The sequence below is a fragment of the Urocampus carinirostris genome, chromosome 19 (genome assembly GCF_059441175.1).
Source record: "Urocampus carinirostris isolate Australia breed hairy pipefish chromosome 19, RoL_Ucar_1.0, whole genome shotgun sequence".
NCBI classification, from domain to species: Eukaryota; Metazoa; Chordata; class Actinopteri; order Syngnathiformes; family Syngnathidae; genus Urocampus; species Urocampus carinirostris.
In genome coordinates this window covers 9,593,335-9,621,102 of record NC_142367.1, presented here as the reverse complement: position 1 = coordinate 9,621,102, position 27,768 = coordinate 9,593,335, and the positions used below count along the sequence as shown (strand labels likewise).

Here is a 27,768-nt window from a genome sequence, read left to right as displayed (position 1 = left end):
TGTTTTCGTTTTTACCTATTCAAAAAAGTCTTTTCAAAGTAAAAAAAAGCTTAAGTAGTATGTTGCTCCTCTTTTCAGAGAAAATGTTAGAGGGCGTCACGGCCGTGCTGCTTTTGTTTTGGCTTTTGTCCGCTTTGTTTTTGCACCTGCTGCCCCACAAAAAAAACAATTTTGTTATCATCCTGGCCGATGACATGGGATGGGGCGACCTTGACGCCAACCTCCCCCAACTCGCCACGAACAACACGCCCCATCTCAACTTGATGGCCCGGCAAGGATTGAGGTAGGGCTCAATTACTTTGACCTGTGTTACCGCGTTTGGCACCCAAATCCCTTCGACGTCTTTCAGATTTTCCGACTTTCACTCTCCGGCTTCCACCTGCGCCCCGTCCCGGGCCGCCATCCTGACGGGGCGCTACGGACTCAGGAACGGGGTGGTTCGGAATTTTTTCACCACTTCGGTGGCGGGGCTGCCTCTATCCGAAGTGATTCTGCCGCAGCTCCTCCGCCAGGCGGGTTACTACACGGCCATGATCGGGAAATGGCATCTGGGCCATAATGGAGCATATGGCCCCACACAAAGAGGTAAAGGAGGACTTTGACCTTGTTGCTTAGCAACCGTACAGTTTGGGACATCGAGTTTGTTATGTTGCTCCATTGGCAAGAAATTAAGTAGGCACACAAATGTAAAAAAAAAAAAAAAAAAGTTCTGAGGTCATGGGTTCAAATCCAGCTACCAAAATTCCTGTGCGGAGTGTTGCATGTTCTCCCCGTGCTTGCGTGGGTTTCCTCCGGGCACTCCGGTTTCCTCCCACATTCAAAAAACATGCATGTCAGGTTGATTGGCCGGTCCAAGTTGTACCTAGGTGTGGATGAGCGAGTTGTCTGTCCCTGTGTGCCCTGTGACTGGCTGGCAGCTAGTTCAGGGTGTCCCCTGCCCACTGCCCGAAGATGGCTGGGATGGGCTCCAGCAACCCCGCGACCCTACTAAGGATAAGCGGTGCAGCTAATGGATGGATGGATATAATAACTCACACAGATACCCCAAATTGGCCAGAATTTTGGTGCGCCTTAGGTCAATTGATTTATTATCATATTTGTGTAATCATTGATGATTTATAATCACTGACCGCAATTGCATAAAAATGGTGGCTACGGGTATTGTACCCTGATGATGGTTGGAGTGCTGATTTTTACCAAATACCAAAAGGTAATAGGTCTTATCTCATAATCACACTATTTTTAGTCACAGTAGCAGATACAAATGTTAAGATATGAGAAAACAGAAAGGGAATAAAAATCTGTATGAAATGATGTTTTATTTTTTCTTAGCGCAAACTATACAATGTAAGTGACAATGCTTGTTGAATACTTGCAGCCAAGCGTTTATTTTCATCGTTCAGGACGACCAAATAACTTCCTACAATGCCTTTTAATTCAGTCTAGAATTTGCATGCACTTCATAAAGATTTTATGAGTCTGCAATACAATATTTTATTTAAGTGGTCCCCGACCTTTCCTGTACCACAGACCTGTTTAATGTCTGACAATATTCTCTCTGCCCAGCCCAATTGTCAAGTCAAGTCAAGTCATGTTTATTTCTATAGCCCTTAATCACAAAGAGTCTCAAAGGGCTGCACAGACCACAGATTATTGCATAATACGGACTATTATTAGACCATTCCCTGATCTAGAACCTATATGAGGGCAGGGAAAAACTCAAAAACCTCAACATGAGAAAAATGAAGAAACCTGGTAAATGCTACTTTATGTATTGTCTCATTAGTTTTTGTTATTTAATCGGAGAAATAATTCACAAATATAAATAAAAAAACAATTATTAAAATGAGCAAAATCCACAATGGTAGATATTTTTGCTCATTTTAAGTATCGTTTTTTTGGAATGAAAAAAAAAATGTTTTATTTTATTCAGACTAATTCTTGAAAAATTCAAAACATTTCGCTCACTTAATGGACCATATTACATAATTATATAAGACAATTAATTTACAAATATGAGAAAATAATAAACTACAATTTTTTCACAATTTTTACCCCAATTTCTAAAACATTGCTTGATTTCCATAACTAATGCACTAAATGAATTCATTGTTTTGTCCTAGGTTTTGATTACTACTTAGGGATCCCCTACAGCAACGACATGGGCTGCACCGACACCCCCGGATTGAACGTTCCTCCCTGCTCGAGTTGTGAATCTGCACGAAAATCGAGCAAGTGAGTCCAGATCCACTTCAGTTGTAATCCAATTCGAAATATTTCAGTGCTATTGTTCTAGGTGGATGTGGGATGCATACAAAGGTGGGGGTTGCCTTTCCACCCCAGGCCTCCCTTTGATGGAAAACAGCAGCGTAGTGGAGCAGCCTCTCGACCTCTGGTCGCTGACACGGCGCTACCGCTCCGCTGTGCTAACAAGCATACGCCGAGCTAGGTAAAGTCCACAACGAACCATATATCTGAAGTTTTTACTAGCTTAATGCTAGTGCAAAATAACATGGCAAACATTGCAGAAACACACTACAAGATTTAAATTCTTTATCCTGTGAAAGATTAATATTATTAGTGACGTACTGATGAGCTGGGAATGCAAGCATATGTTTTGACCCCTAGAATTTTGTTAAAATTGTTTTTTTCCTTCATTAAAATATGGTAGTACAAACAAATATTTAATTATTCAAATAACCTGTCCATATGTTGTAAATGAATCAAGTGAAATTAAAATGTTTTCATTCTAAACCTTGTTTCCTATAACAGATATTACCTTGAAAAAAGAGGAACATTTAGTGGCATACACAATCGTATTCTTTGTCATTTGCATTAAATTATTAATTTTAGTTACGTACTGACGAGCAAAGAATGCATTTTTAGCCCAAAAAGTCTGTTTAAATGAATTTTCTTCCCCTTTAAAACACATTTCAAATCATCCCTGCATTTACCAGCTGGCGTCGTCGTTGATGTCATGCTCTTTCCGGACATTTTCAACATCTTACCTAGTGTTTACTATTCTGTGTACAGTAATGCTAATTGTAATTCACCCTGTTCAATCCTGGAAGGGGGATTACCACATGTGAGGTCCTTTCTCAAGGTTTCTCTTTTCTCCTCACACTGAGGTTTTTGAGTTTTTCCTTGCCCGCATGCTGGTTTGCTAGTTTAAGATCAGGTAATTGTGTAATTTTGTAACTGTAATCCTGTGCAGTCCTTTGAGACATTTTTGTGATTAAGGGCTATATAAATAAATTTGACTTGACTTGACTTGACTTGAAATCAAAACAACAAACTGATTTTTGAATATTTAACAAACCCGTCAATGTTTTTATTATGTAATAAAAGAATGATTGAAGTTTAAACAGAATACTATTGTAAATTAAGATAGGATTTTAGCTGCATACATAATCATATTCTTATCCTCTGCATCAAATTATTACTATCAGTGACGTACCGACGAGCGAAGAATGCATTTTGACTCCAAAAATCCTGTTTAAATTGAAATATTCCCCTTTAAAATACACTTTAAAACGTTAAAATCGTTAATGATCTGATATTTAAGTATTGAACTAACTCGTGGTTGTTTTTTTGTTAGTAAAAAAAGGTTTTAATTTTGAAAGTTTAGATGAATTAATTTAAATAAAGATAAGGTGTTAGCTGCGTCCATGATCATATTCTTTATCCGCTGTGTAGAATAATTGATATCAATGATGTACTGACAAGTTTTTAAAGATGCCAAATGTCTTCTCAAATGAGTCATTATTTCATTTGTATACATTACAATATTTTATTTATCACTGAATTACTTAGTTGATTGGTCAGATAAAATAGAAATGTTTTCTTTTAAACAGATTTTCAAAAAAATAAGATTATACAAAAAGAAATAAAAAAGTATAAATTATGTACTTGTTATTGCCATATTGGCAGAAAATAGCAAAATCATTCATCTTCATTTTCCAAATTCAAATAAAATTGCTTCCTTTTATCTAAAAAATTGTCAGTTGTTATAAGAGCAGCCCAAAATGGACTCGTTTATTAAGTTATGATGTACAGTTCACACTTTAGTTATCGTTTTTGGTGGAAATACTCCCCAAACAATTTTCAACATGAGATTCTTGGGGTACAATAAACTCTAAAAATAGCCTTAACTGTATTTGCAATCCCAAATGTATCTAAGCGATTATTCGATTACAAAATTAATTGTTAATTAATGTATTCACTTAATTAATTCAATATTGCGCAGCTAAAAACGAATTAATTTGTGACCTCCTTTTTTGCATCAAAGGGAGCGAGGACAACCCTACTTTATATTTTTAGCACTAGCTCACATGCACGTGCCCTTGGCCCCGCCCCTTGTGCCCAGCACCGCCCACTCGCCACACCACGCCCAATCGTACGCCGCCAGCCTGCGAGAAATGGACGAGCTGGTGGGCTCCATCAAAAGCGCTACGGACCGCGACGACACCCTCATCTGGTTCACTAGTGAGTCGAGAGAATTAAATGAAATTTGATATTGCGATCAGAAAATCGTTTATTTTTTTACAATTCAGGTGACAACGGCCCTTGGGAGCAGAAGTGTCAGTACGCAGGGAGTACAGGACCTTTCAAAGGAAAATGGCAGGCAAAACAAGGTATTTACAGGCTCTATTTCATTTTGTGTTGACTGAGGGAGTTGAGTTTGTTTTAATTGAGAATTTTTACATGCTTTTAAGTTTAACTTCCTGTTTTACATACATTTCCAGTTGCAGCCACGCACACCTGATGTAGGAACTAAAGCAATATTGTTACTATTTACTGCAATGATTCGATTTTAAACATCCATCCATCCGTTATCTGCACCGCTTATCCTCAGTAGGGTCGCAGGGGTGCTGGAGCCAATCCCAGCTAATTTAGGGCATTGGGCAGGGTACACCCTGAACAAGTTGCCAGCCAGCCAGTCAGGGCACACAGACAACTCACTCGCTTGTTCACACTTAGGGCTATTTTGGACTGGACAATTAACCTGATATGGATGTTTTTGGAATTTGGGAGGATATCAGAGTGCCCTGAGGAAACCCACGCAAGAACGGGGAGAACATGCGAGCTCCATACAGGAAGGTTTAGCGATTTTAAACAACACTTGCTTATTCAGCTTGTTTTTTGCTACCTTACCGCCAACTACAGAAGAAATGGATAATTAATCAGGATTTTATTGTATAAGCCAGTGGGACGCAATCTTTTTTATACCACGCACAGGTTTAATATTTGACAATATTCTCGCGGCCTGGGCCATTAATATTGATCACGATAACAATAATAAGCCATTTTGTAATCAGTAGACTATTAGGGATGGAGATGAAAAGAAAAGGCATTAGATTGTATCTCATCATCAGACTATTTTTACTCTCAATACCACATTGTACAACAATTTTTTTGACTGAACTCCCTCCTCTAATATTTCATTATAACATTGTACAACGTGGCACTGTGAGTAAAAACTGTGGCATGATGAGATAAAATTGAATGCCTTTTTCTATGTCATCTACAATCCTACTGATCTAGTGGTTAGGATTCGGCGCACTCACCGCCGCAATCCGGGTTTGATTCTGGTTGCATCCAATGCTGAGCAGTGATATTTTAAACTCGGGAAAAAAGTCAGTTAATATGTTAAACATAAAGAATAAAACAATTTCAAGTTTCTATGAAATGAAATAATCTTCATTTATATAGCACTTTTCAAGTCAATGAAGACTTCCCAAAGCGCTTTACAATATGCTTCACATTTACCATTAGCAGCCGTGCATCCATGTAAAGCGCAAACCTGCTTATTGGGGGCATTAGTTCGACAGGAAGACGGGTTTTGAAAAGAGACACGCAGCCAATCAGCGCCCGAGGCAGTTGGCGCCAAACGAGCAGACTCAGGCGCCTCGCATCAGTAATCATGACAATTAAAACTATTTCTGTGTACCATCTTTCTTTGTAAATATGTCATGTTTAAATGTGGGCACATGCGGCTTACAGTCAGATGAGTCTTATATATGTACAAAATGTTTTTTCCTTTAAAAATTTACTGGGTGCGGCTTATAATCAGGTGCGCCTTATAGCCTGAGTTTTACTGTAATTAACTTATAATGTAATGTAATAGTAATCTAATAATAATAATAATAATAATAATGTAATAATAATTACATGGTGGAGGCAGTGTGATGGCATGGCCATCCATGTTTTCCAAGGGCACTGGGTCACTGGTGTCCATTGATGACATTACAACAGATAAAAGTAGCCGAATGAATTCTGAAGTATACAGGGATATGCATTCTGCTCAGATCCAGCCAAACGTTGCAGAGTTAATTTGACGGCGCTTCACAGAGCAGATGGACAATGACCCAACGCATACAGCAAAAGCAACCCATGAGTTTATTAGGGCAAAAATTGGAATATTCTGCAATGGCCACTTCAATCTGCAGATCTCAACCCAATCAAGCATGCATTTCACTTGCTCAAGACGAAGCTTAAGGACCCACAAACAAGCAACAAGTCAAGGCTGCTGCTGTAAAGGCCTGGCAAAGCATCATGGAGGAGGAAAACCAGCGTTTGGTGTTGTTCATGGGTTCCAGACTTCAGGATTTACCAGAAAACTTTGGGTTTAGCTTACACTTAATGGTAAAATTTCTTTTGAGCATCTAAAATGTGGTGCGTTTAGGAAGAATGTACACAATTCCATTATTTTCAGCCAGATGTTGTTGTTCAACACAATATAACAGTCTACACTTCAAATCTGGTCACAATATTTTAATTCAAGTCTTATTTGGTTACATGTAGAGCCCAGCCTGTTAAAATGGTTTGTCTGTATTTTCAGAATCTTTCTTTTTTTAGGTGGTAGTTCAGCTAAGAAGACTACTTGGGAAGGTGGCCACCGGGTTCCTTCTGTTGCGTACTGGCCCAGTAGGATCCCTGGCAATGGCACCAGCGCCGCCCTGCTCAGGTATTTTGGAAATGACTCTGCCACTTTACGCCTACAGTGGCTTGCGAAACTATTTGCCCCCCCTTGAATCTTATGTCACATTTCAGATGTGAAGAAACTTCAAGAAATAAAACTTTAATTTCTTGTGAAGCACCAACTATAAGTGGGACACAATCATGAAGTGGAACACACTTTGATGGATATTTGAAACTTTTTTAACAAATAAAAAATGAAAAATTGGGTGTGCAAAATTATTCAGCCCCATTGAGTTAATACTTTGTAGCGCCACCTTTTACTGCGATCACAGCTGCAAGTCGCTTGGGGTATGTCTCTATCAGTTTTGCACATTGAGAAATGATATTTTTGCCCATTCCTCCTTGCAAAACAGCTCCAGGTCAGTGAGGTTGGATGGAAAGCATTTGGGAACAGCAGTTTTCAGTTCTTTCCACAGACTCTCAATTGGATTGAGGTCTGGACTATGACTTGGCCAACACCTTGATGTTTTTTGGTGAACCATTCCATTGTAGCTTTTGCTTTATGTTTTGGATCATTGCCTTGTTAGACGACAAAGCTCCGTCCCAGTCTCAGGTCTTTTGCGGACTCCATCAGGTTTTCTTCCAGAATGGTCCTGTATTTGGCTCCATCCATCTTCCCATCAATTTTAACCATCTTCCCTGTCCCTGCTGAAGAAAAACAAGCCCAAACCATGATGCTGCCACCACCATGTTTGACTGTGGGGATGGTGTGTTGAGGGTGATGAGCTGTGCTGCTTTCACGCCAAACATTACGTCTTGCATTGTTGCCAAAAAGTTCGATTTTTGTCTCATCTGACCAGAGCACCTTCTTCCACATGTTTGGTGTGTCTCCCAAGTGGCTTGTGGCAAACTTTAAACGACACTTTTTATGGATATCTTTAAGAAATGGCTTCATTCTAGCCACTCTTTCATAAAGGCCAGATTTGTGCAGTATACGATGTCCTATGAACAAATTCTCCCACCTCAGCTGTAGACCTCTGCAGTTCATCCAGACAGATCAAAGGCCTCTTGGCTGCCTTTCTGATGAGTTTTCTCCATGTATGAGCTGAAAGTTTAGGGGTATGGCCCGATCTTGGTAGATTTGCAGTGGTCTGATACTCCTTCCATTTGAATATTATTGCTTGCACAGTGTTCCTTGGGATGTTTAAAGCTTGGGAAACTCTTTTTGTATCCAAATCCAGCTTTAAACTTCTCCACAACAGTATCTCGGACCTGCCTGGTATTCCTCGTTCTTCACGATGGTCTCTGCGCTTTAAACAGACCTCTGAGACTATAACAGTGCAGGCGCATTTATACAGAGACTCGATTACACACAGGTGGATTCTATTTATCATTGTAGTCATTTAGATCAACATTGAATCATTCAGAGATCCTCACTGAACTTCTGGACAGAGTTTGCTGCACTGAAAGTAAAGGGGCTAAATAATTTTGCACACCCACTGTTTTGTTTTTTTAAAAAAGTTTAAAATATCCACATGTTCCACTTCATGATTGTGTCCCAATTATTGTTGATGCTTCACAAGAAATTGCAGTTTTATATCTTGATGTTTGAAATGTGGCAAAAGGTCACAAAGTTCAATGGCGCCAACTAGTTTTGCAAGCCACTGTAAATCATGTCACTCCCTTTTCCATTAGATATCATGTATTTTTTTCCTGGTTGCTTTTTAAATTTGTCTAATCAACAGCGGCATGGACATTTTCACGACGCTGCTCTCCTTGGCCGGGGTGACGCCACCCTCAGATCGGCGCTACGATGGAATGGATGTCACAAACGTGCTCCTTCACGGCGAGCAAACCGGTCACCAGGTACAAAAACCAGTTGAACGGGCCCAGAAGATTGCGCAAGAAAATTTCCCTCCCGTTATACTTATATATTATTCGTCTAGGTCCTCTTCCACCCCAACAGCGGTGCCGGAAAGTTGTTTGGCGACTTGCAGGCCGTGAGAGTCGGGAAATATAAAGCCTTTTACGTGACAGGTGGGTAGAGGCAGGTTGTTGGTTGTTTTCTTTGTTGCCTTGGCGACCAAGCAAGGTTTTTTTCTTAGCTCAACTTTAGATTTGTAATGCTGTTTTTTTGATAGCACAGGTTGACATTTTCTTCATGATGTTTGTCAATATGACACTCTTTATTGATAAATAAGAAATATTAATTACTCTACCACCACCTCGTTTGTATCAGTGCATGAGCCAGTGGTTTTTATGACAGTTTTTGTATTATCCACTTTTTTGAATTTTTGTTCGTCATTATTCCTCTGAAATAAATTTCACATTCATCTCTTTGTTTTTAAATAACGTACGTGAGAATTTTCTCAAAGTTTTTGTCAATATTGCAGTTCTTACTGATTTATTAAATAATCAAAGAGGGGCACCAACTCTTTCACCAGCCCTAGCACCACCATGTGTGTATCAGTGCTAAACACACTGTTTTGTAGCCAAATTTCATATTTATGTGCCTGCTTTTTAATAACACAGGTAAAATGAAAAAAAATAAAAAAGGAGATTTTTTTTGTCATTATTCCATTACATTGATTCATCAAAATATCAAAGACAGGCACTAGCTCTAGCACGACTTTGTGTGTATTAGTTCTCGACACAGTGGTTTTTTTGCTCGATTTTGTGTTTTCCTGTTTTTTTAATATCAGAGGTGGACATTTTTTTCATGCTTTTGTCATTTTCACACTTTTTATCGATTTATAAGAATTATCAAAGAGGGGCTCTGGCCTTAGCACCACCCTGTGTTTACTAGTGCTTGACACAGTGTTGTTTCTAGCTCAATTGAGTGTTTTCCCGTTTTTAATTCGAGGGGTGCATATTTTCTTCATGCTTTTGTCATTCTTCCTTTTTTTTATTGATTTATAAGGATGATCAAAGAGGGGCACCAGTTTCTGGGTATCAGTGCTTGACACTGTTTTTTTTTGTTCTTTTAGATCAATTTCAAATGTATTTACCTGTTTTTAATAACACAAGTGAACATTTCCTTAACACTTTTGTCATTATGGCAGTTTTTATTGGGTCATAAAAAATATCAAAGGGGCGCACTAGCTCTAGCACCACCTTGTGTGCAATCAGTACTCGACCCAGTGTTGTTGTTTTTAGCTAAATTTAGTATTTTCCCGTTTTTTAATATCAGAAGTAGACATTTTCTTCACACTTTTGTCATTATCGCACTTTTCATTGATTTATAAGAATTATCAAATGGGGGTACTAGCTGTAGCACCGCCTCGTGTGTATCAGTGCTCGACGGAGTACTTCTTCCGCTCAATCTCATAGTTATTTCCCTGTGTGCACCCCCTAGCGTCAACGCAAGAATGCGGCGGCGACACAGAAACGAAGCAGCTCCACGACCCGCCGCTGATTTTCAATTTAGAGCGCGACCAGGCTGAAGAAACGCCATTAGCTGTCGGCACGCCCGAATACAGAGCTGTCGCCCGAAAAGCGTCCGAATGGAGGGAGCGCTTACTCTGGGACATCGCAACTGACCCGTCCGTGTCCACGGCCGACTACGCCAAAGACGAGGCGGCGGCGCCGTGCTGCAACGCCGCGAGGCCTCTTTGCCGATGCGGCTCTTTCTATGAAAGACTTTAAGACAGCAAAAAGGTTTGCTGATTAGCGGGGACAATGTCCGCAGAAAACAAACAAATAGGCAAACAGAAAGAAGGTCATTGGCCCATCAGATCAATGAAAAGAACAGAAAATATTTGCGCCACAGGTATTGAGTGACATTTAAGTCACTGTGTTTTTGTTTTTTTTTGAGTATCAAAAACATTATTTATTTTATTATTATAGTATTTTCCAAAAGGCCCATTACATATTCTATAGGGCGCTTTAGTGATTTAAAAATACTTAATTATTTTATATAAATTGCTATTGATTCATGGAATATGCAAAAACACATGTACTAGCTCAAACATGATTTAACCTCTTTTCACTGTTTCCTTCTGTAACCGCTCATGTAAGACTCTTGGCTGCAGGGTACGGCTGGCCGCTGTTGTTACCCGCTTCAGTTACCCACCTTTCACAGCAGAGTCCTGTCATCAAAGGATCTTACCCCCCCACCGTTTCCTTCTTTAGCCACTCATTTTAGATAAATGATTGCAGGCTATGGCTCACTGCTTCTGTTAGCTACTCCTGCTTCAGTGTCACTTGCCTTCCCAAGTGAAGTCCCATCACGAAGGCATCTCCTCCTTTTTTCCCCCCAGTTTTTCCTTCTCTAGCTACTCATCTTAGCCAGTTTGTTGCAGTCTATGACTCACCATTAGCCGCTATTCTTATTGCTAAGTGAATCAGTATCACTTGCCTTCCACAGCTGCTCATAAAAGCAAACTTCACCTGGTCCCTTAATTTCCATCAACTTGGACTTTGTTTTCCACTGCTTCATTCTCTAGCCACTCATCTTATCCACTTGTTTGCAGGCTGTGGCCCGCAGGCAGCTGTTATTGTATTTTTTAGCTGCTCTGTTTAAATAAAACTTGCTATTGCAATATTTTACTGGTCTTTTAGTAACTTCTCCTGCTAGTCACTAAAGTGAGCAGCTTACAGAAGCTCTGACCAACTCCAGATGCTTGCTCTTTTCAGTCGTTCTGGATGTATGCAGCTTGCTCACTCTTGTTGTTAAAAGTAAACTTCAAAATTTTGCTGAGCGGTGCATTTCGGGCTTCCGGAGTTGATTTTCTTTTAATGCGCACTTTTCAGTCCCATTCTAAACTACAGCAATCTCTAGTGGTGAATAAATAAAGACTGTCACTTGAAATAATAAAACTCCTTATGAATTGATTAAGAATCCTCTTTATTGATTCGTCATTGCAGTGTGAGATGTGTTAACATCACTACATTTTGGCTACGAAATGAAATGTCTTATCTAGATAAGCTGATCAAGTCTTCATTTGATTGGCTTATTTATTATTATTTATGTATTTACATATTACATTACAAAACATGTTTGATATCCCAGGACGTTTATGTGGTTAAGCAATTCCCATTTCACTTCACTTTTCATACTAAAGAATTGCACATTTGAAATACTATTAATTTGTAATGCAACTAGGAGCGATGAGTACATTTCAAATGAAGCCATAAATGCCCTTTACATTTAATATCTAGCTAAAATAAGAATAAAATCAATGTAAATGACGACAATACTCTTTTGCGTAGAAAAAGAAAAAAAAATTAAATAAAAAACTTTATACGCTTGCTTTGGTCTGTTTGTATTCGGAAAAAAAGTCTATTCATCTATACAAAATAAAATAGAAAAATGAAAAAATAATTAAAAGAGAAAATATCTAAAAAAATAATTAAAAGGAACAAAAGAAACAAAATACAACAAATTTAAAGAATTAAAAATCTGTTAAAATAAAATGTGATTCTCTTAAATTCAAGCTATTTTTTTATTTGTAAAACTGCGTCCGTTATAGCTTCGTTTATGTCATTGCATTACAACAAATATATTTTTTTTATATTTTTAGTGTGGGGAATGTTGACTTTGTCAGATGGTCACCTTGTATTTTTTGATTGCTTACCTCTCAAAAAATAAATAAAATAAGAATGACGTAACTGCAGCGAACAACTCAGTTTTGCTCCCATGATGAATTTGAACATGTTTTTTTTGGCAAAATATGAGAATAAAATGACCGCTTCTTGCTTGTAGGACGGTGGTAAAACTAGTGAGTGACGGGAGGGAATTCGTTCTGGTCGTCCAGACAAACGGGGGCCTCGGCCAACTCGTGCTCCGGGATGACGTCACCCTCTTTGGTGCCTCCGTCCTCCGAGTAGCCTGCAAATGGAGGAAAAGACCAGGGTGGAGGTCAGGGTTCAAACTACAATACAAAATATCTCAATAATTACATGAAAAATACTGAAATAGTGCTCGAAATACTTGTAAATGCTTGAATTTGATTGTGTTTGAGTGAATTGCTTGTAAAGGCTTGAAATTATTGCCATGTTTCTCAACATGTCTGCTTAAAAATGACACCAACACTGCTCTCTGGTGGGATCGCTTTGCCATTGCATTTCTTCTTCTTCCCTTGTGATTGACTGCTCTTATCATTAGTTTGTACGCTATTGTCCTATGCATGCTACACCTAAACAGGGCACTATGAAATTAGTGCAAGGATTACGTATAAATCATCGACATTTATAACGGGCCATGCAAAAAATAAAGTGCTATATAAAAACATTCGATGTACAATAAGAGAAAATGGTAAATTGTAATGAGAAGAACTTTAAAAGAACTTATTATTGTCATTTTATCCAATTTTTTCTAGGGGAGGGATTAGTCTAAAAAATATTTACACACATATTGTTCAAATCCACAAATGTATTTGAGATTTTCTCAAGATTTAGGAAAGGAATGGGCTCCACTAGTATGTACTTGCCCAAACCACACCACAGGAGTTTGTGCTCCTACAACCCTAATCTTGATGAATGCATATGCAAGATAAAATGGCATTTGAAATTCGAGAAATTTGGTCTTTGAAAGTCTTTGAAAAAATGCCTGAATATGGCCATGAAAATGTGTACAAACCTGGTAAATAATGCTTGGATACATACTGAGTGCAACTAATGACAACAGTGCACTGTAATTCAAAATTATATAGCTATAATTTTTCCGATTTTACTCTTTATGCTGAAACTGCACATTGCAAAAAAATCCAGTTTAAAAAAAACATAATTCATTTTGTTTTTGGCCTTAAAATATTTCCTTTTTATTTTAACTCTTATTTTTGTGATTTTAATTTTTACAATTGAATTACTCTTGGGAATTATTTTTTCTTATTGTACTTTTTTTTTTAAACTTGCCAAACACTGCCAACAGTCAACTTAACAAAATAAGGGGGGGGAAATATTAACTACTTAAAACTACTTAAAATTATTCAAATTAAATTAATTTAAAAAAAGTATAATTTATAATTGAAAACAATATGAAAGCATTTACAAATATTTCAGTAATAAAAGGTTGTAGTTAATAAGAAAATGTAGGGAGAAAACATGAAAAATGATTTGAGTATTTGAAAAAAGGTTTTAAATTAAAAAAAGGTTTTATTTGTTTAAAAAAATTAAGGTTTTAAATAATCTGAAAAATCTGTGTATTTTGAAAAATATTTTGAGTAAAAAAGGTTTTAGTCATTAAAAATGTTAAAGATCAAAAAAGAAAAACATCTTTGAAATATGTTAAAAATAATTTTAAAAAGTTTTTAACTGAATGAAAAAATTGTTAGTACAAGAATTGGCCTCACTCTTTTATTAAAAGTATATAAATGAAAAACAGTGAAATTTCTAACATTAAAAAAAAATAAAATGAGAATTGTTCCAACAGCTTTTCATTCTATTGAAAAGTAATTTTGAGCTTGATTTTTAAGTCTTTCTTCCAATGGGACACTTCAAATTTTTATGTTCCAAGCAAGAATATTTGCCATTGTAATGGAAAAAATATACATCTATTTCTAGTACTTGTATCCAATTTTTAAAAAAAAGACAAAAATCCTCGATAACTCTACATTTTAAGGATGATTTCTCCCTTAATTTACTATTTGGTGTACCGGGTTGTTGAGTTGGGGAAAAGGAATGGATATTTTCTGTTATTGAACCTTGAATGTTTTTATATAGCACTTTGAAGTTCTAAGTCATTGCCTGAAAAGTGCTATACATACTCATTTTGATTGATTGTAGTCTCTAAAATAAGATAAACATACTAGATAAAAATAATATGCTTTTAAAAACAATGCACTATTTGAATTTTTTGTCACCTAAGAGCGTGGTGGAGCACGGCGGGCTGGAAGGAAGCGCCACGGTAGCCGCGTATGATTGGTTGGAAACCTCTGCCGTCGTGTCTTCTTCCTTCTCACTGCCTTCCGACAAGCTGAGAGAGAAAATGAATTCGCTGCCATCATGTGGAGGATTTTTCAGTTGACTAAAAACTCACCTGTGTTTTTGAACCAGCATGCATTCGCCCCCGTCCTGTGGGTCCACGTTATAAATGTAAAGGTGCCCGTCCGAGGACGCCACTAGCAGGCGCGGAAGCTTCTGAATTCTGCCCGACGACAAAAGATTATTGTTTTTAAGCGAAAAAAAAAATAATTCTAATTTCTGCCTTTTCTCACGTGGCCAGCGCGCAGACGTTTTTCTGCCGGAAGACGTCGAGCCTGACTGTAGCGAAGGCCCGATCCTGGTGCATGATGTCGGACACCTGAGCGGGCAGGTACGTGCTGGCGGCCGAGAACATTTTGCCCACGTACGCCGACCAGGTGGGGGAGTCCTCCTCTTGACTGAAAAATATCTTGTGTATTTTAGGTCAAGCGTTACTGATCATTTACCATATTTTCCTGACCATTAAGGTGCACCTATTCATCTATCTACTCTGATCATATCCCTCAAGAGGGGTGACTGACAGCAAGACAAACACATACACAAAAACAAAGAAAAGAAATAAGTAGCAAAAAACACAAACAATTTGACCGTGGCCAGGCCAAATGCCCAAACACCCAAACAAGTTAAGCATTTCGGCACCTCCAGATGAAACGAGACACAAGAAAGCGGCCATGTCACTCAAGTCAGGGTGACACAACACACTCTTCTGTTCAACAGCACGGCCCGACAGCTTTCACTGGTTTACCCCTGCCGCATCATACAGGTGCCCTGTCCATCCCTTAGAACGTGTCGAAACATTCCACTATTCTTTCACCGCACCTCTCCACTCATTTCTATCACCAACAAGAGCTCTAGCTTCCACCACATTTCGACCTATTTCCTCCCTAAGAAACAGCAAGGTGCAGCTAAAAACCCTAAATTGGCCCACAATTTGAAAGTACGCCTTCTAACCCAATGCGTCTTATACATCCATCCATTATCTGCACCGCATATCCTCAATAGGGTCGCAGGGGTGCTGGAGCCCATCCCAGCCATCTTCGAGCAGTGAGCTGGTGACACCCTGGATGGGTTTCCAGCCAGTCGCAGGGCACATAGAGACATACTACTCACTCGCTCCATTACACCTAGGGACAATTTGGACCGTCAAATTAACCTGACATGCATGATTTTGGAATGTGGGAGGAAACCGGAGTGCCCGGAGCAAACAACGGGGAAAACATGCAAACTCTGCCCAGGAAGGCCGGTAGCTGGATTTGAACCCATGAACTGAGAACTGTGCCATGGACGCGCTAACCACTCATCTGCCGTGCCGCTCATGTCTTATACAGTGTCTTTAATTTTCCCCTTCCTGATTTCTGTATTTTTTGTATATTCCTCACTCACAAAGGTTTCAGATCGTCACACCATTTTGGTTATCGTTCAGAGGCAACCCCAAAAAATACAAAATGTAATTTTGAAATTTTGAAAATCTGCCATATTGGAGAGTTTTCTAGTATGAACTGTCCATTTTTTTTAGGTCACATCACAGCATTTCAATTGGATTCAAAATTTGGCTTTGACTTGGCCACTCCAAAACCTTCTTTTTTTGTTTGTTTTTGAGCCATTCAGAGGTGAACTTGCTGATGTGTTTTGGATTGTTGTCCTGCTGCATGATCCAAGAGCGCTTGAATGTGAAGGTACACCAGAATTCAACATTCTGTCCGTCAATATTATGTATGTGTTTCGCTGTGTCATGGTCCTGAGGCAGCTAAGCTCCAGACCATCACACTGCCACCACCCTGCTTTACTGTCTGGTTCTATTTGTCAAACGCTGTGGCATTTTTGCGCCAGATGTAACGGGCTGCACACCTTCCAAAACGTTCCAATTTTTGACTCATCAGTCCAAGAGTGTTTCTCCAGAAGTCTTGAGGATAAACAAGATGCTTTCTGGCAAACATGAGACAACTCTTTGTGTTCTTTTATGACATGGTTGTTTTTTTTTTGGATGGGAACTTTCCCATGGATGCCATTTTTGGCCAGTGTATTTCTTATAGTGGAGTCATGAACACTTGGAGTCACACAACATTTAACTGAGGCCAGCAAGGCCTGCAATTCCTTGGATGTTTTTCAAATGTGTTTTGTAACCTCCTGGATGAACCGTTGACGCACTCTTGGAGTTATACTATTTGGTAGACCACCCCTGGGAAGATTTTCCACTGTTCCCAGTTTTCTCCAATTCCTCATGGCTCTGACAGTGGTTCGCAGGAGCCCTACAACTTTGGAATGGTTTTGTGACTTTTTTCCAGGCTAATATATTCCGATGACTTTTAAAAAATTTCTTCTAGAATTTCTTTGGAAAAAGGCATGTTGATTGTGTTTTGAGATTTTGTAGCCTACTTTACTTTGTCTAACAGATTGCAATTCTGATGATTTCTCGATTCAACTCAGGTAGTGGCAATACATTATGGGTTTTGGTCTTTGGAAATGAACGCAGCCTTCCCAATAATGTGGTTAGTCGCAGTTACTTTGTGATTTGGCATTGGAGATAATTACTTTTTCACATAGGGCCACACAGGCCTATATATTCTTTGTGCCCTAATAAATGGAATCGACATTTCAAAACTGCATTTTGAATGATCTTGGTTTGTGCCTGCGTGATATTAAAATAGGTTTGTGGACACACTAATAAAAGTATAATGACTTTTATTTTATGTTTTTATTCTTTTATTATGATTTTGTTACCTCGGACTGTGCTGTTCCAATTTGAAGATATGAACCGTTTCTGTGTTGCTGGAGGCGCACAGGAACTGCGCATCAGGGCTGAAGGACAGCGAGCCAATACTGACATATCTGAGAAAAAATAAATGAATTGATAAATATCATAAATTATTATTTGAAAATAAATGAACAAAATATAATTGAAATTATTTAAACAATAATAATAAAAATTGAATTAAAAATATACATACAGTATTCATATGTACAGAACCATAAAATAATCAAAAATGTATAATAAAAAAATTGCATTTTAGAAAAATTACACAAAATATTGAAAATGTATTAAAAGCTAAAAGATTGAACATTTATTTAAATTAAAAAAATTAGATTGAAAACTTGAAAAAAAAATTATAAAAATTAATTGAACAAAAAATGAAAAATAAATAAAAATTGAAAATGTATTTAAAAATAAAATAAAATAAAAACAGAAAATAACATCAATTACATCACATAATGTAATTAGGACATTATTTTTAAATAAATACATGAGAATTTGAAAATGCATAACAAATAATACAATCAAATTAAAATACAAGTGAAATAAATAAATAAAAAACAAAACGTAGAACAAATTACAAAATTTATTAGGTAAAATAATTGAAAATATTTTACACATTAAAAAAAATATTTTCAAACTACAAATACATAAAATAGAAAATGCATAAAAAAAGAATAAAATAATAATAAAATGTAAGGTTGGAAAATAAATAGAAAATGTATAACAAATAGAAATAAAAAATAAAATGTATGAAAATTAAATATTAAAGGGACAGAGTATAATATTTTGTGCATTAAAAAAAGAACTATCTTACCAATTCTATTTTTTTTTAAATAAAAAGATCTTGGTCAATACATTTCTATTTCTTTTACATAGTGGAATCCTAAGGTTGCCGCTGTGTTTGTCTGACAACTTGCCGCTACGCTAATCTCATTTGCCGCTGGTTTACGTTCGCATTAGAAAATACAGTTTCATCAAGTTTTCAAATATTACACACTGGGGCCTTAAATGAAAATAAAAACTTGAATAAAAAAATTATACTAAGATTAAAAAAAATTGAAATTAACAAGAATCTAAATGAAAATGATAAATAGAATTTAAAAAATATAATAAAATCTATTTTATCAAAATTTGAAAAATAAATGGAATAAATATTTAAAAAGTAAAAAAATAAAAGATAAAAAAATAAAATAATACATTTCAAGAAAATAATTATTAAAATTAAAATCGACCAACTTTGACTAATTGACACAGAACGGCAGCCATTTTGCTAACCTCTTCATGCCTCTGCGGAACTCAAAGAGCCTGAGTCCATCAGGAACGCCGAACACTCGGATGACAGTGCCCTGCAAGTACAGACGTCTTGCTTTGGGGGGGGTTCGGCGAAAACGGAGGTAGGTAGGACTCACTCACTCACCTTCTCGGAAGCGCTAGCCAGTTTACTGCCGGAAGCGTTGAAGGCGAGCGCGGCTAGTGGGCTAGCGTGTGCCTGGATTAGCGTCAGCGTGCTCTGAAAGGGAGGAGGGGGATGCTGAGGTGGTTACCATGGCGACAGAAGGGGTGAGGGGGTCAACTGGCTCTCACCAGGTTGTTGGCATCATAGACGGTGATCTCCCCAACGGCGGCACTGCCAGGGTAAGCTAGGAAAGAGTTGCCGTGGTTGACCGACAGGGCGCACAGACCTGCCGAGGGAACGGCTCCGTTACTTTCCAAAAATACATGTATTTATTTTTGTAGAGTGTATTAAATGGACATTTTTGGTTCAGGATGCAAACCGTTGAGTAAAAATACATATTATGTACAGTATTTGTACTACAGTATTATTATAATTTATAAGTGTTTTCAGGCATTTTACAACCAATACCACATTAAAGAAATGACAAATTATTCATTGGTATAAAATGAAGTTTATTAACGTAGGTGAATTATGAATTTAGTAGGGATTAAAATGATTTTCAACATTCAATTATTATTATGAAAAGAAAAATATATTTTTTGCATTATTTTTAACTTAAATTTTTTTTTCCAAAATATTTCAAAAATTTCAAATATCAATAAAATATATTGTTATTTTAATTACGGTTCGTCTTTACTTTAAATTTGTTTCTAATGTATTTACTATTATATTTCATTTGAATGAAAAAATATTTTGTAAAACATTTATTGTCTTTTTTTTGCCTTTTTTGGGCTTATCATTTTCCCAATTTTTTTTCTGTCTTCATCCCCCCTCCCCCCCCTTTTTTTTTCCTTTTGGAACTCTTTTCCATTAAGGTATATTTTCTTTTTCAATTGATGTCCTTTTTTCCTTTTTGTTTTACATTCTTCCTTGTATTACTCTTTTTCGGTCTTCCTTTTTCCCTTCTCCCAATTTCCTTACTTTTTTAATCTTCTCATCTCTCTCATCTCATTAGCTGCACCGCTTATCCTCAGTAGGGTCGCGGGTGTGCTGGAGCCCATCCCAGCAATCATCAGGCAGTGGGCAGGGGACACCCTGAACTAGTTGCCAGCCAATCGCAGGGCACACAGGGACAGACAACTCGCTCGCTCATTCACACCTAGGGACAATTTGGACCGGCCAATCCACCTGAAATGCATGTCTTTGGAATGTGGGAGGAAACCGGAGTGCCCGGAGGAAACCCACGCATGCACGGGGAGAACATACAAACTTCGCACAGGAAGTCCGGTAGCTGGATTAGAACCCACACAGAGGCTCCCGAGACCTCAGAACTGTGCCGCACACGCGCTAACCACTGCGCCGCCGTGCTGCCCCACTTTTTTTAATCTTCTATTTTTCCTTTTTTATTTGTATTCGTTTCTTTCCCTCCTTTTCCCTTTCCCCCTTTTTCCTTTACCTCTTCATTTTTCCTTTGTTTCCCATTTTTGTCCTTTTTTACTTCCCTTTCTTCATTTTTTTAAAATCGTTTTTACAACCTTTTGTCTTTTTTTCTATTCTTTCAGGGGCTTTTCTTTTTCCTTTTGACTTATCTATAAAAATGTTGGAATTGTCAATATCCATCCATCCATTATCTGCACCACTTATCCTCAGTAGGGTCGCGGGGGTGCTGGAGCACATCCCTGAACTGGTTGCCAGCCAGTCGCAGGGCACACAGGGACAGACAATTTGCTCGCTCATCCACACCTAGGGACAATTTGGACCGGCCAATTAACCTGACATGCATGTTTTTGGAGTGCGGGAGGAAACCAGAGTACCCGGAGGAAACCCAAGCAAGCACTAGGAGAACATGCAAACTCCACACAGGAAGGTTTGATCCCGTGACTTCAGAACTGTGCCGCGGAGGCGCTAACCACTGCGCGGAATTGTCAATATATTATTTTAAGTCTCAATTCCCACTACCATTAAAAACTAGTTATCATGTACTTGTATATTCAGAATGAAAATAATGCACTGGAACAACTAGGATTGACTTCCTTGACACGACTACTACTACTTTCCTATTGGCTCTGGTTTTGATCTAGAAAAGCATTAAACGGTTCGATTTCTGAGCTCACCTGCCGGGTTGTTGGGTGTGTTGAGCAGCGTCTTGAGGAGCTTCATGTCTTTGATATTGTGGATGTAAACCGATTCCTCCAGGCACACCACCAGTCGCTGGCGACGAGACGATTTTTCCGGTGATCCGGAATCGGCGAAAATGGATTTTCCGATCTCACCTGCCTGTTCAGCCGGACGGAGAGGATGTCGTTCGTGTAGCTGTAGTTGCAGATCTCGGTTCCTTTCTTGAAGTGGTAGACGTTCATCCGCCGCGGCGCCGATTGGCTCACTACCACCACCAGGCTGCTGGAGAAAAGACGCTCCACGATGCGAGCGTCTGGACATTCCACTAGGAGGCAGCAAAAAAAAAAAAATAGTGTTATTTCATTTTTTTAAAAAAAAGGTGAGTTTAATAACTTAATACCGGTGTCCCTACAGCACATATCAGTCTGATTCCAGCTAGGCTAGCATGCTAAGGCTATCATTGACATCTTCTCACCTCCCTCGTGGATGCAGTCCAGTTTATCCACAGCTGTGACGGAGAAAAGACGGTAGCCGTTCTTTGTGCCCACCGACAAGGAACTTAAGGCACAAAAACATTATTTTCTGTTATTAATTTGTATTTAAATATATTTTGGCATTATTTATATATATATATATATATATATATATATATATATATATATATATATATATATATATATATATATATATATATATATATATATATATATATATATATATATATATATATATATATATATATATATACACACACAGTGAAGAAAATAAGTATTTGCACACTCTGCTATTTTGCTATTTCTCCCACTTAGAAATCATGGAGGGGTCTGAAATTTTCGTCCTAGGTGCATGTCCACTGTGAGATAGATAAACTAAAAAGAAAATCAAGAAATTGCAATGCATGTTTTTTTTAACAATTTATTTGTGTGATAAAGCTGCAAATAAGTATCTGAACACCTGTGTATCATCTAGAATTCTGACTCTGAAAGACCTGTTGGTCCGCCCATTAGAAGTCCACCTGCACTCCATGTATCATCCTGAATCAGATGCACCCGTTCGAGGAGAGTCTTTATTAGCTGCATAAAGAGACCTGTGCACCCCATACAATCAGTAAGACTTTAACTGGTAAAAGACTACAGGAAACGTTTGACCTCTGTAATAGCAAAATGAAGGCCACTGTACCAAATATTAACATTCATTTTCTCAGGTGTTCAAATACTTATTTGCAAATAACACAAATAAACCATTGAAAATTCATGCATTGTGATTTCTGGATTTTTCTTTTTAGATTATCTCCCTCACAGTGGACATGCACGTACGATGAAAATTTCAGGCCCCTCCACGATTTTTAAGTGGGAGAAATGTTATAACAGCAGGGTGCACAAATACTTATTTTCTTCACCGTATATATTTATATTTCCTGTCTGTCATTCAGATATTTTGAAAATGTTTAGCATTATTTTTCTCATTTTACGAGAAAATTAACTATAGGGAAAATAGGAAAGTTATATGAATCCAACCTAAATATTCATACAAAATAATAACTTGTATAGTAACTTAATAATAAGGCTACCTCCAAAAAATTAAAAAAAAAATCTATTATTAATTGTTCTTATTTTTTATTTAAACTCAATATATTTCAATATTATTACAAATTATGATATATATATATATATATATATATATATATATATATATATATATATTCTCCATCTTCCAATCACATATTTTTAAAACGTTAAGGATTTATTTTCTCATTTTACTATAATATTAGCTAAAATTGTAAACAAGACAAATACTCAAAAAAACTGAAATTTATGATAAAATATAGCTGTAAATAATATTTTATTTATTATTATAAAACCTCATTTTTCTTACTTTACCATATTTCAGTAAATTTATTGTTTTGCTAGTTTTAAGCATATATAAAAATGAAATGTAAATATCAGGAAACAATATACATTTTTATTTTGCTTTATTTGATTTTTTTTCTAGTAAAATACAATTAACAAAATGAGAGAAATTATCCTTTGCCAATTGGTTATTTTAATAATTATTTTTCTTAATTTACTAAATATTTAGGTGAGAAAGTAAGTATAACAAGAGTAAAAAATATTTATTTAACTAAAAGTATAATAAAAAATAGCCTTAAAATATAGTACTAAAAGGTATATTATTTTACAATATTTTAACTTTTTTAAGTTATTCTTGCACTCAAAAAGACTAAAAAAAGCAAAATGGAAAGACTATTTTTCTTATTTCATTCAAAAATTAGGTACAGAAGAAAAACACAATATTTTACCTCAAGTAAAATAAAGAAAAAACTTCAACTTACACCCAAAGAATACTTTTGAAATTAAATTTAATAAAATTCTAAAGTTTGATCAAAGTTTATGCATAAGGTTAAAAAAGAGATGGCATTTATCCGAAGAAATTGATCAAGACTCCGAATGTATCTTTTCTGGATGAAAAAAAAGCTTGGTGCATTAAAAATGGTCATACATTTGAAGTTATTCAAAACATTTGGAGGACATCGCTGTACCGAGCGGCCCACCCACTCAAAATGCTTACGCAGTGGGTGTTCAAATTAGTCCTAATCGAACCTTGACAAATATTCTTAATAATAATAATAATGTATGATTGTGAATAATAATTGAATAATAGGGCATGCAGGGCAATTGTCAATCATTTTGTTGTTGCAGGGCAACCGAGGCCGTCATCATTGCTTACGTGGTGTCCTGGTTAAATGAGGCACAGATGAAGCCTCGGAGCATCTCGGTTCCACCGTCACCTTCGTCCTGGGATTCCATCTTTTGCCAAGCTGAGCTCAGAAGCTTCAGACTCGGATGGATCAAAAAATAAACCTAAAAAATCTTAATATGAGTATTTAGTCGCAGGGTTCATGTAGAAAAACAATAACAAGCATCGGGAGGAAGTGTCACGCTAAGATGCCTTCTGATTGGCTTGGAGGGCGACCTAAGATCCGCCTTAACAGAAGTTGGACGAAAATTGATCTGATTCGTCAAAGTTGCTGTCAGTTGGTTGTATTCCGTAATTTTATTGGCTACAGCCTCATCAATCATGACTTTCACTTGAACAGAAAACGACACGAGATCATTTCTTTTCATTCGTCGATTTTATTATCTTTGAATTAAAATATATTTTAAAATGAAAATATGGTGATCTTGGTGCAACAACTTTATATTTCTTATCTTCATTTGCACGTTTGTCAAACTTGATGTCAGTCAGTCAGGTTAATGTAGCTAAACGAGGATTGGTTAAAAACAAGCTCGATGGGCGGGTTTAGTGATTCAATTTGCTAACAGACTTGTGAGTCAAACTAAAAGTAAACATAAATGTATATTTTCTTTTTTCAGGTATCAAAATGTGAATTTCAGAGGTCAAATAGAGCTTGTGTCCCTTTGAACTTTTAAAGTGATTTTAGTGTAACCATTGCCTGTTTTTACAATTCTATGGTATTTTTGTGATTCATCAAAGTCGCTGTTATCGGTTATGTCGATTGGATCAAAACAGTTTGATGGGCGGACTGATTTGATTGGCTAGCAGCCTCGTCAATCTGTTATACATTCGAACGGAATAGGATCCCGTTAGGTGTTCTTTTATTCGTCAATTTTTATGTTCCTAACAACTAAAACACAAAATATAGCGTGACTTTTTAGCGTAACCAGTTCCTGTTCGTAAAGTTTTACAATTAGGTTAGGTTTACGTAGCAAAACGCAGATAAGTTAAACCCATGCTTGATGGGCAGGTTCGTTGATTTGATTTGGCTCTATCATAGCCTAAGTTGTTTAGTTTACTGGTCCTAAACCGATCTGACTTGAGGAGCTACCACCACCCTAATGACAAGCTGCGCCCCATTCCATCCGTCCATTATCCGCACCGATTATCCTCAGCAGGGTCTCGGGTGTGCTGGAGCCCATCCAAGCAATCTTCGAGCAGTGCAACATGCATATTTTTGGAATGTGGAAGGAAACCCACACAAGCACGGGGGGAGCATGCAAACTCAGCTGGATTTGAACCCATGACATCAAAACTGTGCCCCTGATGGGCTTACCACTCAGCTGCCAAGATGCGACCCCCCCCCCAAAAAACAAAACAACTTCAAGTACCGTATATACTCGCATACATGCATGTAATCGACCACATACGACTTCTTTCAAATAGCCAAATACTAAAAAGTTTGAATCAAAAATATTAAAAATTAGGTATCTAACCAATGATGATTACTTACCCTAATTATGTGTTTTTAATAATAAAGGTGAATAGAATGGTTCAAAAAGCAGAAGCTAGAAATACAACAATTTTAAACAATTTACAATGGAAGAAGCTCGTACACCATTTTAGCATTTTGTATTTTTTTCCTTCTTCTACTCAATTCCTGTTGTCACGGTTTCCCATTCCCTTCCCCTTATTGCTAACTTTCTTGGGATCCATTATTATGGACAGAAAGAAGCAACAAAATCACAATTAAATGAGATGTGTTTTCTGTAAACGGGTTGGAAAGATTGAGCAGGGCATTATCGCCATCTACTGTTTGAGAGTAATCGACCCTATGTTTTTTTGTTCTCAGCATTATTTTTACCGAGGAAAAGGGCTGTGACCCACTTTTGTGTCCCGACCCATCAGTTGAGAAACACTGGTTTAGTGAATAAATTCAATAGACTATAATGTTGCAATTAATTAATTTTGTCCAATATTATTTTCTATGAATGTATACATTTTCTTTGTTCTTAGGTGTGGAATCTTATATCATAATAATAACATTCTTTTAGGACCGTTTTAATATTTTGTTTGAGCAATTGTGTCTTTATAATGCAGGGGTGTCAAAATAATCTTACAGAGGCCTGAGGCTCACAATCAAAATTATAATTCAGGGATGTAAAGTATGATTATAAAATTATCATTTTTCCCCCCTCAATATATACTTGCTAAGGTTTAATCTTTTGTAGTGTTTATCAACTAGGCATTAAAAAAAAAGCAAAAAAAAAAAAAAAAGCAAACCAACAATATGCATTTCCACTACAGTTTATTTAACCTAGGAAAACTCACGCAGAGTGGAAAATGACAAAAATAGCATACAATCCCTCATTTAAAATATTGATTTAATTATATAACCCCATTGCCCCATTAGGCAGGTAGGTGCCTTGCATGGCTGCCTCTGGCTATCGGTGTGTGAGTGTGTTGTCAGTTCGTCAACGAACCTCTGCACTTGCAAGACGTGTATTTCGACTGTGTCCGGTATCTTGCTCGTGTATCCATTATCCGGTATCAATCCCGTCTGTCCCGTCCTGTCCAGTATCTTGCTCCAGTATCCGGTATCGATCCCGTCTGTCCTGTCCGGTATCTTGCTCGTGTATCTTGTATCGATCCTGTCTCACCTGTCCTGTCCGGTATCTTGCTCTTGTATCCGGTATCAATCCTGTCTGTCCTGCCTTGTCCAGTATCTTGCTCGTGTATCCAGTATCCGGTAACGATCCCGTCTGTCCCGTCTCGTCCAGTATATTGCTCATGTATCCAGTATCTAGTATCTTGCTCTGGTATCTTACTGTTGTATCCAGTATCCGGTATTGATTCTGTATGTCCTGTCTGGTATTTTAATCCAGTATCTGGTATTGATCTTGTCTGTCCGGTATCTTGCTCGTGTATCTGGTATCGATCCCGTCTATCTTGTCTGGTTTCGATCTCATCTGCCTCTGGCTTCCTTTTTTCCCGCGCCTGACTTCTCTGTCTCACTTCTTCCGCCCCGCGATTGCTGAATCACTGGCGTTTTTGTTCACGCGCATGACTGCCCCATTCCTGTAAAATAAAGCTTGTGTGAAAACGTTACGCGGCTGGGTCCACTGTCGGGTTCTTACAATGTGTCTTGATGGGTTAAGGGTGAAGCACATTGTAAAGCACTTTTGGATGTCTTTGGTGACTTTCAAAGATATTTTTTATTATACTTCAATTATTTTATATTTTTAATTTTATAGTTTGTTAAAATCCATTGCAGCCTGGTCATTCTGGAAGGGGGGATTACCTCATGTGCAGTCCCCTCCGAAGGTATCTTCATTTTCCTCATGTTGAGGGTCTTGAGTTTTTCTTTGCCCTCATGTAGGTTTTAGATCAGGGAATAGTGTATATATAGTCTGTAGTTTGCAATTAGTGGTCTGTGCTGCCCTCTGAGACTCCTTATGACAATGGGCTATACAAAGAAACATGACTTGACTTGACTAGACCATTTCCAATTTAACTCATTCAATGCCAGACGTTTCTCTCAAATGGCTAGTGCGCGTGCCTGCCAATTCTTGCCATTTTTGCTGTCTAGGCCCAGGACTTATCAATATAAAGCTTCAACCCTCATCTTTTATTTGAAAATAGTATGTTTCTAGCTTTTACTATTGTTGAAAATTGCTAAGTTTTTTAAAAATATTATTTTCCAAGAACATTACTAGAATTGGCTTTTTGTGAAAGGATGCATTTCAAGCAGAACTTTCACTTTGGTGCTTATCTTTTGCATTTGTGATACCGCCGATATCTAAAGAATGCTTTTGGTAAACACAAGGACACTTTGCTTGTAAAGTAATATTTTTTGCAAGAACGCTGAACTTATACATGAACGATGCATTTTACGTTTTGGCACTCAGCGACATTAGTT

The 27,768-nt window shown here is 37.4% G+C and overlaps 2 protein-coding genes across 10 annotated transcripts in view; one reads left to right on the top strand and one right to left on the bottom strand.

Moving 5' to 3' along the window:
- arsg (arylsulfatase G) overlaps positions 1 to 10,744 on the top strand; it is a 34,568-nt gene extending 23,824 nt beyond the window's left edge. For all 9 annotated transcript variants that reach the window (XM_088324350.1, XM_088324349.1, XM_088324346.1 and 6 more), the window contains 10 exons: positions 79 to 283; positions 350 to 585; positions 2,124 to 2,235; positions 2,297 to 2,449; positions 4,289 to 4,485; positions 4,554 to 4,634; positions 6,859 to 6,967; positions 8,667 to 8,787; positions 8,868 to 8,958; positions 10,277 to 10,744. In XM_088324350.1, coding sequence (XP_088180476.1) covers positions 84 to 283; positions 350 to 585; positions 2,124 to 2,235; positions 2,297 to 2,449; positions 4,289 to 4,485; positions 4,554 to 4,634; positions 6,859 to 6,967; positions 8,667 to 8,787; positions 8,868 to 8,958; positions 10,277 to 10,566 — 1,590 coding nt within the window. In that variant the 5' untranslated portion in view covers positions 79 to 83 and the 3' untranslated portion in view covers positions 10,567 to 10,744. The remainder of the gene's footprint in view (positions 1 to 78; positions 284 to 349; positions 586 to 2,123; positions 2,236 to 2,296; positions 2,450 to 4,288; positions 4,486 to 4,553; positions 4,635 to 6,858; positions 6,968 to 8,666; positions 8,788 to 8,867; positions 8,959 to 10,276) is intronic.
- Positions 10,745 to 11,743: 999 nt separating this feature from the next.
- Positions 11,744 to 24,059, bottom strand: LOC148347196 (WD repeat domain phosphoinositide-interacting protein 1-like). Its single transcript, XM_088324337.1, has 12 exons — positions 23,841 to 24,059; positions 21,589 to 21,671; positions 21,269 to 21,438; positions 21,110 to 21,206; positions 19,184 to 19,281; positions 19,017 to 19,109; positions 18,875 to 18,945; positions 17,566 to 17,673; positions 15,078 to 15,242; positions 14,900 to 15,007; positions 14,724 to 14,836; positions 11,744 to 12,751 (listed from the first exon to the last, which is right to left on the bottom strand). The coding sequence occupies exons 1-12, from the start codon at positions 23,918 to 23,920 to the stop codon at positions 12,639 to 12,641; spliced, it is 1,299 nt and encodes a 432-aa protein (XP_088180463.1). The 5' UTR covers positions 23,921 to 24,059; the 3' UTR covers positions 11,744 to 12,638.
- Positions 24,060 to 27,768: the final 3,709 nt, after the last annotated feature.